A 17,091-nucleotide genomic window follows, 5' to 3' on the forward strand; every position below is an offset into this window, starting at 1 on the left:
ACGTGGCAGCCTCAGATGATTTGGCAACTCCTCTCGACTATCTTTAGAAATGTATGGAATCATGGATAAATGAAGACAACGTTCACTAATAATAATTATAAAAAGTCATAAAGGCAAATTAAAAATAAAGATGTGACACTTTTATCTTTGGAAGTTGTCGTCACTTCACTTTACATATGATTTAGTTTCTTAATTGAGTCCTAAATGTAATGATATGAAGGAGGAAAAAAAGAACAATAGTGTAGGAGTCAGTAGTGATGTATGCTATATGTTAACTGTCCTCTCACTTTGAAAGTTGTCATGCACCCTCCCACACACACACACTCGCACACACACTCACAGATCGTATCATATCACTCCCATCTCTGTGCCGGAAGCCATGTGACACACAGTATCTGTAGTGTTCATAGGGGTCAGGTAAGAGACAGTGAGGCTGGAAAAGGCAGTGACAGCAATAGTTTGAAACAAGTAACGGACAAACTGTGTGTGTGTGTTTGTGTGTGTGTGTGTGTGAGAGCCCAAAGCTAAAGATGATTTTGCAGAAACCTGATACAGTTTGAAGTTGCTGAGGTTGGCTTCTTCTCTGTGCCCTTCTCTGCCTCTCTTGCACATGCACAAACACACACACTCATCCTCTTAAACTTTTCTGCACGTGTCCTTACCGTGACTATCGCAATTGCTCTTTTGCTGACGTTTACTGTTCCGCAGGACATCCTGTGATTTGTTTCAGCACAGCAACTGTGTGAATGGAACTGTTGTTGACATCCCAAAAAAGACAATTTTAGTTATTGTGTCTAGATCGCTGGCAACTCTACCCACACACTAATAACCAAACTCTGGTTTGTTTTGCCAAACCAAAGGCAGTCATCATATCCTGATGTGTGTGGTTAGAGCAGGGAGAGATGGAGAAGATGCACTGTTGTGGGCTACAAGGACCAGGCTTGGGAACTACTGACCCAAAAGACAGAAGACAGATGGTTTGAAGAAGAGTTAAAGCAGCAGTCTGTAGATTCTGGATTGGATGGAATCGTTGAGAAAATTTGCTCAACTCCCTCCTCCCCTTCCTACCTGCTGCCTCCATGCTCCTCCCACCTGAGAACATGTGACGTGATTGACACTGACAACATACACATTATTATATATGTTATTTGTAACTAGAAGCCATTTGTAACATGCATCATTTGCTGGACAGTCAACCAGAACTGAAATTAGTACAGACATAATAAGAGTGTCACTAAACAACGAGGCAATCAGGGAAAACATCTTAATATCCCTTTTCAGCTTTAAACAATCTAAATAGCATATCGTTTAATTACAACACGATAGAACAGAAAGTGTTGTTGGCGCAAGTTGGAAAGTGTGATTATCTTTAAGACAATAAATGTGAAAGCTGAGCAGTCTGATGCTTAATGAGAGGGGGTTTGGTTTATTAGGGTCACTCGTTCAGCTTTGGTTTAGTAGGTTAATTAAGCAGTGTGTGTGTTTGTGTGTGTTTGCATGTGTGTGTGTGTGAGAGAGGATTTGTTCGCTGGCAAAGGAAGAAGAATCACACAAGCTCTTAATGATGAATTCTCTTGTGCCCTCACTGAAATATGAATTTGGAGGGGAAAATGGGTTGTGTGTACAGCCAGTGTGCGTGTGTGTGTGTGTGTGTGTGTGTGTGTGTGTGTGTGTGTGTGTGTTGGCCTGAATAAAACAAGCTACTGGGAAGATTCATCAGACACCTGAGTGCCAGTGCATTTATATGACCCACTTCCCTCTATGCAGGCGCCAGCGGTTCACTGCTCATTCAGTTTCTGACTTCAGTCATGTTTTATGTTTTTCACTATATTCAGACTGATGCGAATAGAATAAATTCCTTTGAGGAAATAAAGAATAAAACTGCTTTGCCCAGCCTTTACTCTGACTCATTGTCTGTCTTCCTCTCATCCGCAGTGAATTGTTTTATATTTTTGAGCCATTGCCTTCAGTCAGATAAGGATCCATCCGTCTACCCATCCATCAGTTTTCCACTGCTTATCTGGGTCAGCATGCTAGGCAAAGTAGCCCAGATCTCTCTCTCTCTCTCTGTCTCCTGTCTCCTCTCTCTCTTTCCCTCTCTCTCTCTAACCACATCCCCCTGTTCTTCCTGGGAGATCCTAAAACGTTCCCCTGACAGATGGTTTCGTGTTACTCTTCAGTGTATTCTGGAACTGAAAATTGATTTGAACAAATGCTGGACTCCATGTTGCTGGACTATTCCGTCTCAGATTCCTCCACTAAGCCCATTTATACTCGAAATCACTGCTGAATTTGATTTAAGCTACAGTATGTAATGTTTTTAAAATGCTGGTAGGAAACACGTGTGATCATTTGAGTGCTCTGTGAAAAAAAAATCTCAACTAATGGAATCTGATTTTGTGGGAAAAACCTTTGAGCCCAAAAATGGGGAATAACTAACTCAACTGTCAATCATGTGTAATGTTGTTAACTGGGAGGCGCTTTGTAGGTGCTGCAGGTAAAGGAGGAGGAGGAGTAGGAGGAGGAGGAGGAGGAGTAGGAGGAGGAGGAGGAGGAGGGAGTCCGTCAAAGTTTCTCCACAATTCTGCCCAATTCACAATCTCACACACTGCTGATGTAAACTTAAAAGACATTTCTAAACATCACGTTTGCACCTTTTTGTTCGCCTCACACATAGTTTTCTCCCTTTCTTTCAAGGCTGACCATAACTCCTGACAGAGAAGAAGGAGCCCGTGCTGCCATCACTATCTCTCTCTCTCTTCCCCACGCCACATTTGGGCCTGCACCTCTTCCTCTCACCTGTTAAGAAGTCGCTGTCTACTTTCCATCACCTCCATCACCTATCACCATGACAACCTCAGCCCTGCGCCGGCAGGTGAAGAATATTGTACACAACTATTCTGAAGCAGAGATCAAGGTATTAGTGCTGTACTCTATTTGTGTATCGTGAATGTGCTGTACGATTTAGAGAAAGCTTGTGTTCTGATGATTTTGAAATTAAATATCCTTGTGTTCTTCAGTTTGTATTTCTTGTGTTTGATCATATTCTTACACTTACTGGAAGTCACACTGAATGGATAAAGGCCTTACACACACTTCCACACACTTCCTCTGTTGGTGATGTGCAGGTGCGTGAGGCCACATCTAACGATCCATGGGGCCCGTCCTCGTCTCTCATGTCAGAGATCGCTGACTTGACCTTCAATGTGGTCGCCTTTGCTGAGGTGATGGGCATGGTTTGGAAACGTCTCAATGACAGCGGCAAGAACTGGAGACACGTGTACAAGGTGAAAGTTCTGTCACAAAAAAAAAAGAACTGCCTCTTCCTCTGTCTACCTCGTCTTCACTTCTTCCTCCTTCATTCTCATCCTCTCCTCTCTTCTTCCCAACCTCTTCACACTTGTCTCTCCGTCTCTGACCAGCCTGCGTATGAACCTCACTCTTTCTTGGCTCATCTCATTTTGCTTTTTCCTTGTGATATGATAATGCTTGTTTTCTGCGCTTGTGATGATCAAAGTTTATCCTGATAAAAGAGTCAGGAGGGGCTTTAATGAAATCCTTTTTGTGGAGATCAGCATGATAATCACTGTTTGTACTTCAGGCGCTGACTCTTTTGGATTACCTGCTGAAGACAGGCTCAGAGAGGGTCGCTCAACAGTGCCGTGAGAACGCATTCACTGTACAGGTATACTGACCTGCCATCACTAAGCAGATCCTCAGCTATCTGAACTCTATGGGATTGGAGAGTACATTTATGTTTGGATGATTGAAAAATCTACTGTGCAGAATGATGCCTGTATTATACTTTCACACAATCAAAATGTACAGAAAGTATATTCTAAAATTCTGTTATGTATTTATCAAAAATTGTTTTAACTTGCAATATTACATAAAGTATTCCTGAGGCTCAGATTTACAGGCTTTGCTGCACCAAAACCTGCACATTACGCTGATTAGAAAGATGACTGATTATCTTGGCCTCATATTGTCTTCTGTCACTTTGTGGCTCAGACACTGCGTGATTTCCAATATGTGGACCGCGATGGCAGAGACCAGGGGGCCAATGTGAGGGAGAAGGCGCGGCAACTGGTATGTCTCCTCCGAGATGAGGAGCGCCTGCGGCAGGAGAGGAGCCAGGCCCTGAAGACCAAAGAGCGCATGGCCGGGGGAGGCAGCGGAGGCGGCGGAGCCGGTGGAGGCGTTGGAGCCAGCGGGAGCTGCGGGAGTGTGGCCGGAGCCGGGGCTGGGGGTGTGTACGGAGGCATACCCCCATCTTACCACCCTGGCAGGCGGACGAGCCAGCCGAGCATGGCGGTGCTGTACGGAGAAGAGTTCAGCCGCTCCAGAGGCTCGCCGTCCTCCTTTAACTGTGAGTGATTATTTCAGGTCTGGAGCAGCAAGCGGCTCCTCTCATGTGGTGGCAAGTTGTGAATAAATGGATGAAGATGCAGTTAAAAACACAGAGTCAGTTTCAGGCTGATCCCCTGTGAAATGAATTTTCTGCTGTAGCCCAGCAGTTTGGACAACCTGCAAGATAGATGATCAATAATGCAGCGTAAGCTTGAATATATTCAAAATGGCCCCATGTTTCTTTTGCTCTGTTTCTCTCTCCGTTCATCCCTCTGTGAATGTTTTTAAAACTAATGGTAGAGGGCTAATTATCACCACTTTCTCAGCAGTGGCTTGTACAGTTTCTCAATCTCAAAGAATCACGAGTCTCAGGTAAAGCACATAAAGGTGAAGAAGGGCACTTTATCATATCGCTTTTTCAATTTGACAATTTCTCTTCACCCACTCTTATTCTTCCACTCTGTCTGGACTGCAAAACTCCCTCTCACTCTCTCGCTCCTCCTCCCTCCAGCCTCCTCCTCGTCTCCTCGGGCGGCCTCAGATTTGGAGCAGGCTCGCCCTCAGACCAGCGGCGAGGAGGAGCTGCAGCTCCAGCTGGCTTTAGCCATGAGCAGGGAGGAGAGTCAGAAGGTAAAACACACACTCTGTGCGAGGTTTTTCACAGCACAGCATCACCGCACTCTCTCCTCCTCTCAGTCTCACTGGTTGCAGAGATCATTTCAGGCTGAGCTGCATATACCGTTTGCCTCGTAATAATTCTATTGATGAAATGTTGGTTCAAACATTTGGAACATTCACCCGCCTTCATCTAGCTAGCCTGTGCTTCTCCTGTAACCATAGAGATGGACGAAAACACACAACTACAGATTGCTTTAAGCCTTAGCCAAAAGGAGCATGGACAGGTATACACATGAGTACACACCTCACATCTTCACAACACGTATTTACACTTAACAACCTGAGCTGCGTGTATGATAATACTATAAGTCTCTTCCATCTAACAAACCATTTCTGTTTTGATTACCTAATGACTTTGTTTTGTTACATTTGACTCCTTTCCTTTTCCAGAAACCTGCAGAACATGTCCCTCCTTTATTTAACATCATATCATGTCCATCTTATGTTCCCATTTGCAGAGTTGATGCCTCACACTGTGTTGATTCCTTCTCTGCATTCTCGTTCTGCTTGTTCCAAACTAGCCACCGCTCTTCATCAGCTTCATACCTCAGCCGCACGAAAAGCCACCAGCGCTGTGATTTCACTGGGCCGAGCCAAAAGAACTGGCTCCTGTAATGCTGATTTGTGTGCATCCACAGCATTTCTCTGCCGACCATGTTGATGATGTCACCATGCCGCCCCTGCAGGAGCAGCGTTGTCGCCAAGGAGACGAGTCTCTGTTACAGAAAGCCTTGGATGAGAGCAGGAGAGCGAGCCAGTCAGGGACACAGGAGGTGAGTTTAAATATGTGTGTGTGGGCGCATATGTGCTTCACGTGTGTGTTTGTGCTGGGAAAGGTGGGTGGATGCATTCGTATGTGTAGGTGGTTGCTGGTAGTTGGAGGATATAGTGTCGACTATGCTCAGGAGCTCTGTGTCGGTGGTGAGAGTGTGATGCAGGAGGAAACAAGGTAAAAACACACATCAGCATATTATGTGAGCTTTGGGAGAGAGATGTTAAAGAGCATATAGGGGGGAGAAGGAGGAGGTGCCTGCAGAATGACAATGGCTTTGTCAGGTCTAACCTTGAGCTCGACATGACATTTTCTTGACAAGATGCCCCTCACACACCAGCTCTCTTACTCATTGGCCTGTCAGCAAACCAATCAGAGCCACCAGCTGTACTTATGTAAAGGGCCTATTGCTCACATAATTACTCACCCGGCTTATTATTGTGAAATTGCTGGTACAGTCAGGTGCTGCACAGAAGCATCTAAACCACGATGCGATGAAAACAAAAAACACACTGAATAACAAAGCTTTCAAAACGCAAATGATCCATTCATATCCTGCAATCACAGTGCAGCATTTTCAGTGTTTATGTGCCAGTTACTGATAATAACAATACCTGACATATATCCATGCATCATCATGGCTTGTATCATCTCTGAGTTATCCAGCAGTAGAACGTAAGCTTTTAATTTTAGATGCTGTGCCCTTAGATTTAAATCAATCAAACCTTCAAACAGTAAATGAATGAAAGAACGTGTCAGTCGTCAGATATGTGTGTGCGTGTGTGTGTTTCAGGGTAAGAGTGAGATGTGTGAATTCGAATCATTTCACAGGCACAAAAGACACAGAAGGTGAATCCAGACTGGCTCTTATTGCGCAAAGATTATAAAATAGTCAACCTAGAACACTCTCCCCTCTGTTACTCTACAGCATCGATTACGTCAATAACATCATCAGCATTTGTCAGGGTATTTTAAATCTCAATAGTTAATGTCACTCAGTTACTTGCCCACTCATTTGTAAATAAATAATTCACTCTGGCACAACTTTTTACTGCATTTGTAATATAATCAGCCAAATGCTGCACGTTGATGTTTTTGCTCCATTTCTAGTCAGCCATGTTGGACCTGGTGGACATATTTGGCCCTTCAGCCGAGGACCAGCATCCCTCGGGTGACCCTTGGAACACAGCTCAGCCTGCCTGTGATGTCAGCTCTGACCCCTGGGACTCTATAGGTGGGTGGGCTCATTATCACAGAAAACATACACAACCACCACAAAGCCCGAGAGGATTTACACCTCGCTTTGTCTTCACAGCAGTCCACGCCAGCACTCCTGTCATTGGTAGCCCCTGGAGAGCCCCGCCCTCGTCCTCCAACACGTCCAATCCTTGGGCTTCGTGTTCCAATTTACACTCAGACCCCTGGGAAGCAGCACCTGACTCATCCAGCCCGGTCAATCACTCATGGGAGAGCCTACCTGATAGAGGTAGTTTTCAGAAGTACCGATCAGTCTTCATGTACATTCGTGTGCATGTACTGTAGTGACATTTTGATTATTTCATTCAGTTTTAAGTTTAATATTTGTGTACTCTGCTTCTTTCACATCCAGGGGGAGACAGGGCAGATCCATTTGCTGCACAGGAAGAGGAGAGGCCTAATCAAGAGCCTCCGCAAATCTCCTCCCCTCAACCAGGCAGTCCCACAGGTACTGTTACACTCAACGCCGCCACACACACTGAATTGAAACTGAAATTTTAGTTCTTCATCATCTCTATTAACTTTTGTTCTCCTTTCTTAATGCAGATGCAGAGCTGTTTGGGTCAAGAACAGATCCTGACCCGTTTGCAGGAGTTGATTCCGAGTCGGATCCATTTGGAAACGACCCGCCGGTGAAACCGCAGTTAAATGGCAGAGATTCAGCCAGTCCAGAGATGTTTGACCTGTCTCGGCTAGCCCCCCCACTTAGCGCCCCACCTATGCGTTTGTGTCGGACCCCAGAGGCCTTCCTGGGACCTACTGGAGCTTCACTAGTCAACCTGGACGCTCTGATACCCACCAACCCCCCCAGCAAAACACACAACAACCCCTTCCTATTAGGTGATGCATAAATCCTCACATACAGCATATACATTGTACATACGATGATGTGGATGTTATTCAACCAACAAATCCTCTTTCTCTTTCTAGGTTTGAGTGCTCCATCTCCCACCAACCCATTCCACTGCGACCAGCCTCGCCTTACCCTCAACCAAATGCGGCCAGCCTCCACCTCCCCACTGCCCCCTCACATGCTCTCGTACAGCCCTTCGCTACCCCTGCCTCTGTCTCACCAGCCACCTGTCCTCCCCTCGTCTCAAACGCAGCCTCCCGCTGGCCTGCTGGACCTTCCCTCCAACCTTCCCCAGCCCCTGCTCCCCCTTTCTCCCCGGCCAGCTCTACGCTCACATTCACACTCACAAACACAAAGCCACAACCCCTTCCTCTGAGACTCCTCTGTCTGGTGCCTCTGCTTCAAGCTCTGAATCTGCAGAGGACGACAGCAGAGTGGATTCTTTTTGTGTGAACTTAATCTATGCCTGACCAGCCTCTGGATTAGAAATGAGACTAGTTTAAACAAGCTTTTCCAAGCCTGAACTAGATTATGGATCCTGTTACGATGTCAATGCGTGCACTTGAAAGGGATAAATCATGGCCAGATCCATTTTTTCTGTCTAAAGACACATCAGCTGCTATACCTTAAACTCTAAGAAAAACTTAACTCATGCACACACACACGTACACATGCACTCAGGTCCACTTAAGGGTGCCTAGACATAGATACAAAGATTATGCACACACACAGACATGCACATGTACCTATGTTCACTTGCAAAGACTGAACCATGCCACCACACTAATAGGGCGTATCTAGTAGTCTGGTCAACAGTGACAACTCTGAGCACCCTTTGAGTCACACACATTGTTCTAACCCCCACAATGTCCACTGGGATTCTTCAGGATCCTTAGTGCTGCTGCTTCACCGAGAGCATGAATGCATCCCTGTGACACATCACATGCAGTATCCGGAGCACCTGAATGCCTAAAATAACAATCTGTTTTTGATGAGTCAGATAGTATCTTGAGCTTTCTCGACTTTACTGAAATACTGGAATTGACCCAAATGTGCAAACAACGACTATTTGTTATTGTATGAAAACATTCAGCACTGTTCAAGTACTAATTGACTCAGGTATTCTCTCCTACATGATGCTAAGGTACATGATGTTTTCTATTTTACATTGCCTTGTTACAGTAGACCTTGTAAGTCCAAATGTGGTCCTCGGTTTGTTGTTTGTCTTCAAAGGCAAATATCCACAACAGGACCCAGGTAGACTCAAAGCTGAACTCATTCAACCTAAACCACTACTGTTTCAGTCTGGACATAACCTGATTGTACCCTATTAGCCCTGTGTGCCTGTCTCACAGCTGACCCACAATGCATTTTGGGCTGGTTCATGTTGGCACCATTGAGGAGGACATCAGGGAGAGCACTCTGTCCCTCCTCCATGCGACTGAATAGAAGCAATGGAAATGGCATTATTCTGCAGTTGAGAAATGGTTGAGGAACTATATTTCAGACATACATTATGTGGATATATGGAAAATAAGAGCCCAACAGGGTAGCTGAAAGGGGGAGGGGGTGGAAGAAAGACTCTCTGCTCCTTGTTGACTTCTTTGTTACAAAAAAGACAAACTGTGAGAAGACAAGAAGAGTTTGTTTGGTCATCAATGCACTGAACCTGGACATAAATGTGAAATGCCTCAAGATACACACAGGCATTTAACAAAATGGTGTCTAAACAGTATGATGAAATATTATGAAATATATAAATAAATTAATGGTAATTGCCATTATAATTTTGAAGGTGGTCATGTGATTGTTTGGTTTATTCATTCATCACATTCACATCAGTTTTTTTTACACTTTTCTGACATCAGACCACTCGTGTCAAACAATTGTGTCAAGTCATCAAGGGCCAAGAGACTGTAGATATTCAGGTCAACCCAATACGTGACCAGCTGACCACCACAATCAATCAGTGGAGGAGCTTATTCATCAGGAGAAGGTTTGATTCTGCTGAAAACCTGAAGCCCCTCCCTCGCCTCTCTAAGGAACAACAGACCCTTACTGGACAAAAGGCAGGAATGTGCACATGAAGTGTTGACCACTAGATGGTAGTATAGACATTAAGATTTCAGTATTTCATAAACAGATTTACATTCCTTTCCAATTTTCAAGATTGACCATGACTCCTGACCCGGCCTTGAAGTTTGTGTCATTGTGACCATGTGGACATTTTTGTTTCCGTAGTATAACATTGACCGTTCAGTGTTTGACGCCAAAGCCGTGCCTTGATTTTGTTATCATCTTTTGACTATCGGAGACATTTTAGATTGCAGATCTGAAACAAAGAGGACATATTTTAGTACATAAGTATTTTAATATTCATGTTTTCACACTACAAAGGTTGTCAATACTTAGTTGCTTGTTTACTTAATAACTTTCAATGGACTTTCAATGTGCTTTTCCTGTGAAATAGACAGACAACGGCTAAATTTAAACATTGAAATAAAATTACTTTAAATAAGGTCTAAGGATGAAAATTTCAATAAACAAAATTGAAAAAGGTGACACAAATGGCCAGGATATAGCAAAGCTGTTCTTCCTCTATAGTATAATATCAAATGGCAGCGTTGTTCTAGCTTTGCGTGTTGTCATTGTTTGAGTACATTTATTTGCACTTGAACATACTGATCACATTTCACCTGAAGCTAATGTGCCTTTTTGTCCTGCATCAGTGCTGTTGACCTGGCTGAGGGCTGCTTCAAGTACCCTTTGGTTGAGCAGTATCTCAGGACCAAGCACTTCTCTCCTGTGAGGTACTTGGCCTGCTGGGGCCTAACTCTGCCATCCCTACTGACCCTGCTGACCTCGCTGCTGGCCTGTCTCTACCTGGGTTACTACTGTATATCCTGCTGGCCTCCCTCACTGATGAGTTTCCCTGTGACTTGCAGACAGGATTGCTGAAAAATTACAGCACGGTGCCCTCTGCTGTTCAGTGTAAGTTAACTTAAAGACTTAGCTGTGGATTTCATTTACTTCCTTTTCTCATGTTAAGGTTTATTAAGAAAAAAACTCGAATCAAACGAACACAATTATATCAAAGCCTTTAATGTCATGCATATGTTTTTTGTACTTTTATGAAAGAAAAAGAAAAAAAATCGTCTGTTCTGTTCCATTGCGTTACTGGATTACTGGAAATGAAATGTTTTTGCTCAGGAAAACCCCCCAAATATCTGATTTGCAGGTGCTCGAGTTGTTGCAAGAGGCTGGCGAATCAGATGAAAGTAAAATAAAAATGCGTTTCGAAAAAAAGTGCTAATATTATTTTTTATTATTATCTACATATAATTAGAGTTACCTGTACAATGCTTTGTCCAACAATCACCAATTTCTGGACAAATGTGATGCGAATCTGTGGAACAAATTGTGTCCTTTTGAATAAAACGTGAGTTTTGTAAAAGTTTGAGTTTGTAAAATTATTTGTGAAAATAATTTTAATATTATTTTACTATTCTGTACTAATATTACTAGTGGTAGCGTATATTGTCGTGAATTAATTATTCGTTTAATTTAGCTAAACTCGAACTTTGTTTTCAGCAGTTTGTAACAACTGAAGGAGGGTGAAGAGGCGTGGCCTTTGCTTGGATAAACGACGTGATTGGCTGAATCATGCGCCGTCATCATCCCTATTGGCCAATGGCGTCAAGAAAACATGTTGGTTTATATTTGGTTGGTGGGGAACGGCGACCTAACGTAACGTCGGATTAGTGTGCGCAAGTCTCTATATCTTGCACAGAATCGGAGGACTTTGTTATAATTTTAATAAACGTCATAACTTCGGTTTATTTAAAATATCGGTGTATATGCAGGTGAGTGACTGTTTGTTGTTCATTTTGTTGGTACCTAACAAATTGTAGCCTAGCTAACTCGCTCCTTAGCCGCATTAGCTTAGCCGGACAACCCAAGTTATTAAGTTATTAAAGTAAGTAAAGACAATTGAAGTAGCGTTTGTGCATCTTGCTACTTCAAATTGAATTAATCGACTCAAAATGAAGCGTAGTCACTTTTGTTGCGGTGACAAATGAGAATCGTGTTTGTGTGTGTAGACTTTCGTTAGCCAGCATTAGCTAACAGTTGGGAGTTGTGCGTGTGTTTGAATGGCGAGGCTGGTGTCGCTGAGGCTCTGAGACTGCGTGAAAAGTTCGGTAACGTTTCAGGTGTCCAGCACTCATCACCCCCACGCAGTGCAGCAGACATGGAGGAGTCAGCGGCGCACACGTTTGCGTCCTTGGAAGATGAGCTGGGCTTCTGGAAGGAGCAGGCAGAGAAACACGAGCAGAGGTAAACAATGGCAGTGAGACACACAGCTACGTCAGTCCTAACACTCATGAGAGGAGGCTAAACTTTGTCTCGTCCTCAGGGCCGAGGAGGCTCAGGAGGAGCTGCAGGAGTTCCAGCAGATGAGTCGAGACTATGAGGCGGAGCTGGAGGCAGAGCTGAAGCAGTGCGAGAGCCGCAACAAAGAGCTGCTGTCGGACAACAACAGACTCCGAATGGAGCTGGAGAACTTCAAGGTAGAGAATGTGGATTGTAAACAGACTCTACACAGCAGGACGCAGTTTGCGTTCTATTGTGGGGCAGCAGTAGCTCAGTCCATAGGGGACTCAGCCCCCCAAGAAGTGGACTGGCAGCTGGAGTGTTGCCAGTTTGCCTCCAGGGTACTGCCGAGGTGCCCTTGAGCAAGGCACCGACCCCCCATCTGCTCCAGGGGTGCCGTATCATGGCTGCCCTGCGCTGACCCCTCTGTAATGCATGCGTGTGTGTGTAAGTGGGGCACGCAAGACACATTTCAGATGATGTGCTTGCGTGTGATCTGACCCAATAAAGTTTCTTCTTCTTCTAGTTTGTTTAATAGTAGCTTTGAATGTATACACAGCCCATATTCCCTGTTTCACTGACACCAGATTGCTGCCTGGCTGTGAAGCAGCTGATTCCTATTTATACTCAGTTGTCCTGTGGGGAAGCAAACATTAATGGAAGATGTGTGTGTGTGTGATTGTGCTGAAACCCGTCTGATCCCTCAAGGGGAGAGAGAACATTCAAAAGCAAGCTTGTTGTCCTGGTTAATGTTTGAAGTAACATTCATGCGATACACTATCAGCCTTTTTTGCCAAATCCAGCAGCGATAAATTTGACTTTCCGTGTGTGTCTTTTTGTAGGAGAAATTTGAAGTCCAACACTCTGAGGCTTTGAGACACATTTCAACGATGGAGGATGAGCTGAGTGAGACCAAAGCAGTTAGAGATCACCTACAGAAATACATCAGAGAGCTGGAGCAGTCCAACGACGACCTGGAGAGAACCAAGAGGTCAGCGCCTAACTCACCAGCAGAGACAACAGAACACAAGAAACGTTAAATATACACAGGGCGACACGTTTCTGTCTCGGGGGTTAGGCTTTAGGTATTGTCTCGCCATTTTTGGTGTTGTGAAATACTGATCAAGCATGTGGGAAACACACCACACACACAGAGTAAACTCTACGCTCGCTCAATGTCCGCAATGACCTAATGTAAGACCTCTCTTTGGCTTGTGTGCCAGGGCGACGATCATGTCTCTGGAGGACTTTGAGCAGAGGATGAACCAAGTCATTGAGAGGAACGCCTTTTTAGAAAGTGAACTTGATGAGAAGGAGAACCTACTTGAGTCTGTTCAGAGGCTCAAGGACGAATCCAGAGGTACACACACACACACACACACACACACACACACACACACACACACACACACACACACACACACACACACACACACACACTGGCATCTTATGTTTGCAATTACTGCTGATTTCAGCTTTCTCTGCAAACACACAGTTATGCCTGACTTTGTGAATTTTGATATCTGGATTCATTCATTCAATCAATCCTGGGTCTCTTGGTGTCACACAGTTTCATCCGAGTTCATACCGGTTCTGTCCTGATGGGGACATTTAAGGACCATATGTCTCCCTCCCCCCCGCCACACACACATTTTAGAACAACATGAATACTTCATCATTTTGTCGTTTGATTTTCTATTAATTTGGTTTCTCTTCATTTGCTGTGGCACGAAAATCAACTTGCAGAGATTGGAAGGTTCGGTTCTCCATCACATATTTGTTTAATGCTTCTTATTGCTCTACAATGCTGTGTGTAGTCACACATGCAGGGTAATGAAACAGCACTATATTCCCAGAGGCTGTTTAGAAAGGTCAGGGAGCGCTCAGGCCCCGGGGCGTCGGCATGTGATGCAACTGGGATTTGCATAGTTTGTCTTTTCCCTCCCGTCTCTGGCAGACCTGCGGCAGGAGCTGGCAGTACGGCAGAAGGAAAGACGGCCATCCAGCGCTCTGGGCAGAGATGCTGACCGCGCAGATCTGCCGTGCGCCTCGTCCAGACACGTATCCCTCCCCGCCACGCCCTGCAAGCCTATTGGCTCATTCACGACACCACCGGCTTCCAGCATCCGGCGGGGTGAGCAGAAAGACTTAACGGCCAAGACGAAACGTCCTGCTTTGACTGAGTTCAATGAAGCGGAGCAAAAGAAAATGCGATTGCAAATATATGGCCTGTAAACATTGTGAAGTCTTATCGGCCTACATTACTTTGGTTCACCTGCAGCTGTTCTGTTTCAGGTGACGGTCTGACGGGGACTCCCCTCACTACGTCTGCCAGAATATCTGCTCTCAACATTGTAGGGGAGCTGCTGAGAAAAGTTGGAGTAAGAGAATTTAAAGAATTTGATGCGACATCCCACGTTATTAGACTCCACACACTCGAGGCTACTAATGACTCATATGTGATTTTTCTTACCTCCTTTTTGTTCCCTTGCCAGAATCTGGAGTCCAAGTTGGCGTCATGTCGAGACTTTGTTTACGACACGTCGACCAACAGACTGGCACTTCCAGCTGGTCTCGGTAGCCCCGCAGGTTTAGAAGGAGGCCTGGAGGCCCAGGCCAGCAGCATGAGTCCTCCCCCTCAGTACGACAGGTGAGGAGCACCACGACGGCACAGTCTCACCTTGTTAACACAGCTGCTGTCCTGCTGGATCTGACGATATCTACTGGCCAATCGGCTTTTAGTGTCTGAGGAGCATGAGTGTGTTTTGTTCAAATTCGCCTTTAACTGTCGAGAATTCCATTTCTGCTTACTGTCCCTTAACTACTGACTGATTGAAGTTATTGTTTTTGACTTTGACTGATTCTATGTCTGAACGAGCTGTGGAGCACTGAGAACCAATAGGCTTCTCCCCCTCGTTGTTTGGGCTCATGAATGCATGTGCTGCGTCTTATCTTACAGTTTAGTGAAGCGGTTAGAGTTTGGACCAGCACCTCCCAGAGGGGTCAACCAGGGCCCTCAGTCTCCACAGGGAGGAGTCAAGATCCTGCTATGAGTGGAGGAAGAAGACACCCAACCTCCCCGCCCCATACTCCCCCCCCCCCTCCCAAACCCATACCCCTCGCAACCTTCTTCCACCATAGCAACAGGACGTTGAACTGAGCCGTCTCCTTTGCTGCCACGTTTTACCGCTGAGCCGTCTCAACAAGACAGGCGCCTTCCTCACTCCGTGCACCCACACCATCAGCGCATTGGAGGCCCCGCTGCTTCTAACTAGTGTCTAACCGTGTGAAAAGACGAGACACTTCAGCTTTTTCACCGTGTTAAAACGTGGAGATTGGAACCTTCCGGACACTGTCTCCAGAGCCCGTGGTGAGTAGAGTCTCCAATAATTCCTTCTGTGTCCACTGATTTGCCTCCTGGGACGGATCGAGCACATCAGGGGTTGTTGAGAACACAAACGTTGACACTGAAAGCGAATACAAACGGCGTGTATCTGCGGACGCAGCTGGTTATTGATGGGTAACGGCCCGATGAAGGCGGTTACAATCTGTTACAGGCACTGGGACTCACACTGGTATGGAGACCAAGAACCCGGGGGCCCCTGTTGGCAAGAATTGAGACACTTTTGGGCTTTGCGACCATGATCAAACCAAAGTTGTGATACATGAAAGACTCATCCAACGTGAAAGTCACGGGTTATATTTTTCTAAAGTAGCGTAGAACTAAAGAACACTGGTACTAAGGTTTTTGCAGACTAGCAGAAGAAGGGATACTGAACTGATAGTGAACAGGATTGTAGTCACTGCTGCCTTCATCCATATTATTACCCTCCTTTTTGTTTTTAGGCCTTTCTCTGCTATGATTCCACGACTGACCCTGGGTCGATTAGCAATTAGAAATACTTGAATAATTAATCTCTGGCTGCCAGGCACCTAGAAATGAGGGGAATCGGCTCCTTTCAGGGTATCTCACTCAGCGGGATGGGAACTTCGACTCTTCCTCTCTCTCACCTCCTGTCATTCCACAGGTTGTTGTTTGTTGTTGTTGTTGTTGTTGTCTAAAGCCGACTAACATTTGTTGTTTGATATGCAAGGCTTATTAATGTGAAGAGTTCCTGTAGGGTTCAAGCCCCCGGAGATGACCGTTCATTTTACACGCTGCAGATTTATGATCTAGTTTGTTTTATCAATAACTTTTATACGGTTTGTTTTAATCGTGGACTCCAGAAATTAGATTGGCACATATACGTGTGTGCACTACTGAATGTATACAGATAATTATCTTATAGGCCCGGCCTGTTTTTCCCGCCAACAAGACTATTGCGGTTAGACAGGAAAAATTACCAAGCAATAAAGGAGATGAGAAGATGAGCCCGCAAGCACAGTTGGTAGTAAATGTAAATTCTGTAGGTAAATAGAGCCTTTATTATAATAGCAGTGTTTAATAAGCAATATGACAAATGGGGAAACTCTTCCAAGAGCGATTCAAACCTTCATATTTAAATCAACTCGTCTCCCTCGAAGGTTCCTGGGTTAGACCGGAGTTCTCGCTGCTGCCATCCACAGGTTCCACAAGGACATGCGACATATCTTATGTTCAAACAGTTTCCGGTCCTCTTCCGTGTCTGACTGTAACCAATGACCACTGTGTAGTAACAGGTCGGTGTGTGTGTAACGCCTCTCTGCCTGCTGTGTTTGTGCCTGAGGTACTATACCGCCCCTTTTCTCCTGCTGGGTTTGTAGTTGATTTAACACGGACTGAACTGATGGTGGTGTGGTGATGATGCAGTGTAAGCTTTTACAAGTTACT

General features: G+C 45.1%; 2 protein-coding genes across 2 annotated transcripts; both read left to right on the forward strand.

Moving 5' to 3' along the window:
- The first annotated feature begins 2,702 nt into the window (after positions 1-2,702).
- epn3b (epsin 3b) lies at positions 2,703-9,620 on the forward strand. The gene is made up of 11 exons (XM_076145594.1): positions 2,703-2,917; positions 3,129-3,287; positions 3,602-3,685; positions 4,012-4,369; positions 4,862-4,980; positions 5,667-5,801; positions 6,911-7,034; positions 7,116-7,286; positions 7,410-7,505; positions 7,604-7,897; positions 7,988-9,620. The coding sequence occupies exons 1-11, from the start codon at positions 2,849-2,851 to the stop codon at positions 8,284-8,286; spliced, it is 1,908 nt and encodes a 635-aa protein (XP_076001709.1). The 5' UTR covers positions 2,703-2,848; the 3' UTR covers positions 8,287-9,620.
- Positions 9,621-11,613: 1,993 nt separating this feature from the next.
- Positions 11,614-17,085, forward strand: LOC142994889 (nuclear distribution protein nudE homolog 1-like). Its single transcript, XM_076145774.1, has 9 exons — positions 11,614-11,773; positions 12,122-12,245; positions 12,325-12,478; positions 13,124-13,272; positions 13,505-13,641; positions 14,239-14,415; positions 14,577-14,662; positions 14,777-14,931; positions 15,241-17,085. The coding sequence occupies exons 2-9, from the start codon at positions 12,160-12,162 to the stop codon at positions 15,332-15,334; spliced, it is 1,038 nt and encodes a 345-aa protein (XP_076001889.1). The 5' UTR covers positions 11,614-11,773; positions 12,122-12,159; the 3' UTR covers positions 15,335-17,085.
- The last annotated feature ends 6 nt before the right edge of the window (positions 17,086-17,091 follow it).

This window comes from Genypterus blacodes, unplaced genomic scaffold, assembly GCF_046128005.1.
Source record: "Genypterus blacodes isolate CSIRO-AG114 ecotype Tasmania unplaced genomic scaffold, CSIRO-AGI_Gbla_v1 ptg000030l_1, whole genome shotgun sequence".
Lineage (NCBI taxonomy): Eukaryota > Metazoa > Chordata > Actinopteri > Ophidiiformes > Ophidiidae > Genypterus > Genypterus blacodes.

Bases quoted from the DNA above. Each gene is read 5' to 3' on its own strand.
- LOC142994889 (XM_076145774.1), top strand. From the start codon at position 12,160: ATGGAGGAGTCAGCGGCGCACACGTTTGCGTCCTTGGAAGATGAGCTG. The intron at 14,416-14,576 runs GTGAGCAGAAAG...GTTCTGTTTCAG, and splicing joins GGCTTCCAGCATCCGGCGGG to GTGACGGTCTGACGGGGACT. The intron at 14,663-14,776 runs GTAAGAGAATTT...TTCCCTTGCCAG, and splicing joins AGCTGCTGAGAAAAGTTGGA to AATCTGGAGTCCAAGTTGGC.
- epn3b (XM_076145594.1), top strand. From the start codon at position 2,849: ATGACAACCTCAGCCCTGCGCCGGCAGGTGAAGAATATTGTACACAAC. The intron at 3,288-3,601 runs GTGAAAGTTCTG...TTTGTACTTCAG, and splicing joins ACTGGAGACACGTGTACAAG to GCGCTGACTCTTTTGGATTA. The intron at 7,506-7,603 runs GTACTGTTACAC...TTCTTAATGCAG, and splicing joins TCAACCAGGCAGTCCCACAG to ATGCAGAGCTGTTTGGGTCA.